We start from the raw sequence: 2,447 nt of genomic DNA on the forward strand, positions 1-2,447 counted from the left end.
ACATCCATCCATCCATTATCTTTTGCCCGCTTCTTCCATTTTGGGTCATGGGGGTTGCCAGTGCCCATGTCCAGCAATCACTGTGCTGAGGGCGGGGGACACCTTGGACAGGTTTCAGTCCATCACAGGGACACATAGAGACAAACGAGACAAACAACCATTCACTCTCTCACTCACACCTAGGGACAATTTAGAGTTACCAGTCAGCCTAACATACATGTTTTTGGTCTGTGGGAGGAAACCGGAGTACCCGGAGAAAACCCACTCAGCACGGAGGGAACATGCAAACTCCACCCAGAAAGGCCCCCGGCTGGGGTTTGATCCTGCAACCTTCTCACTTAGAGGCAGATGCTCTACCAACTGCACCACCATGCTGCCCTATATGTATGTAGTGGCAGCCATGTTGGATGTTGACTTGGCAACCCAATTTTCGAAAGAAACTTTTCTTGTGCTAAGCAGCAACGCACCAAAAATGGAAGAACCTGATTTTTCTTATTTGAGGTTTTCATGTTCACAACATGCACTGATGGACAGATAGCTGGACGAAGGGCATTTCCAAATCCGCCTCTTCGCTTTGTGACATGAGCCAAAAATGTTACACACAGACTCCTAAATGAGTGTCCTGGCTCAGCCTGAAGTCAAGATAACATTTCTGCAGAGACAGACTACTGTCTGTCAGCTTTTAAAAATACACTGTGTCTAAATGTGAAGCGTGCAGCTGGGGGAAAGAGAGGAAGAGATGTGTGGCAACTGCACACATGAAAGCAGAGGCACTGATAAACGCTAAAGTGAGAACAAGTCATCAGCTGCATGCTATCTGCTAACCATTGAGCCAGTAAGCATGTGTGACTGCAGGTTACACAGGGCCAGTCTGAATCAGTAGGGGCCAGTCTGGGGATCAGGGGCAATCACTGGCCCTAATAATTAAAATAACTTCCAAAGCAGGAGATGTTAATTTGGATCTGTTCCAGGAAAATAAAAATGTTTAAACAAAATTCAACTTAAGTCCACTGAAATGAACTTTAGGACTACCTTCTGCAGTCATCTAACAATGATGTTTTAACATAAGATAAGACAATATAGAACTTTGTTGATCCCACAGGAAATTGTTGTGCCAGAATATCTGTAGTGAACTAGGCCTGAGGTCAAATCCTGACCTTAAGGACCTTATGGGACAGAAACTGTCATTTCATTGATTTGAATCCAGAAATACAGGTTGACCCATCCTGAGACTTTCTTTCTTGAATTAATCAAGTGAAAGAAGACTACTTTCGATTATCATTACTATTTTACAAATGTTTGATAATCAAATTGTGTTAGTTCAAACAATGTTTAAATGTTGAAGTGAACTACTCATTTTTAAATCAACTGTGAAACAGTAATAACGATTTTTAATCCTCATTCAAAGTGGAAATCAAGTTGGAATATGTTACAGAGTAATGATTCAATTTCTTGATCGTCTGTTTGAAATGAGCAAGTTGTGTAAGTTGGTCAAAGTTCAAGTTTCGGTCAACTGCAAGTTTACTGAAAAAGAAATGTCATGTTTAACTTTTACAGCAAGATACTAGAGAATTGACTCCACAAAGTCTGAGTTCTTCATAATATCTTCTGTCTGTTCTTAAACAATCTTAATCTTTTTCCTTGACTTTTCATAACACCTTACATCACAAAACACACCTCTGTTTTGGTCCATCGACCAATCAGAAACTCCCAAATGAACCGGAAACAGAGCTCTTTAAATGTCGGTACTTCCTAGTTCAACCCAGTTGGAGTCGGGTGGAGAGTTTGCAGCTCCAGTCGTTTGGGAGAACAGAAGTCCAGCATAATCCAGAGCTCTTCCGAGTCTTGTGGGAATTATGACATCTTCCACCTCTGAGTGGAACTTCTGAAGGACTCCACTCATGTGAAGTCCACTCGTGAGGTGAACTGTTGTTGATGAAGTCCTGCCACCACTCCGGACGGTTCTCTGCCATCCTACGGAGACGCTGGACCGGTAGCGTAACTGGAGCTCCGCTTCCTCTGATTCATCGTCAGAGAGGTAATGAGTCGAGTTCACTACCGAGCGTACCGAGGAAAGCTGGGTCGAATGGAGGGTGCCGTTCTGTTCAACACTTTTCAATCACACACACACCATCTCCCTCCCTCTAAACTTCAATCTTTAAACTCTTCTATCTGCTAGCAAATTAATCCAGATATTTCCAGAAATGTCTGTTGTGAAGTTTTTCAACCATCGCCGTATGGTTAATGTCTGTTGTACTGCTAGAAGTGAGAAAACAATCGCCGTATTGTTTCCTCCTTGTAAAACTTGCTAAATTAGCCATGTTGTTATAAATCATTTTGCCAAATTAATGTAAATGTGTGATGTGTTTAAATCGTTTTTAAATAAATGACCCACTGTCGTTGGTGAGTCAAAGATAGCCACGTTTCCGTCCACATTTTATTAAATT

General features: G+C 42.0%; 1 protein-coding gene across 1 annotated transcript in view; it reads right to left on the bottom strand.

Annotated features, from left to right (window-relative positions):
- Positions 1-372, bottom strand: part of c1h4orf54 (chromosome 1 C4orf54 homolog) — a 7,524-nt gene extending 7,152 nt beyond the window's left edge. The window contains 1 exon segment of the mRNA XM_037681593.1: positions 358-372. Coding sequence (XP_037537521.1) covers positions 358-372 — 15 coding nt within the window.
- Between the last annotated feature and the right edge of the window lie 2,075 nt (positions 373-2,447).

The sequence above is a fragment of the Nematolebias whitei genome, chromosome 1 (assembly GCF_014905685.2).
Source record: "Nematolebias whitei isolate Nwh7 chromosome 1, NemWhi1, whole genome shotgun sequence".
Classification (NCBI taxonomy): Eukaryota; Metazoa; Chordata; class Actinopteri; order Cyprinodontiformes; family Rivulidae; genus Nematolebias; species Nematolebias whitei.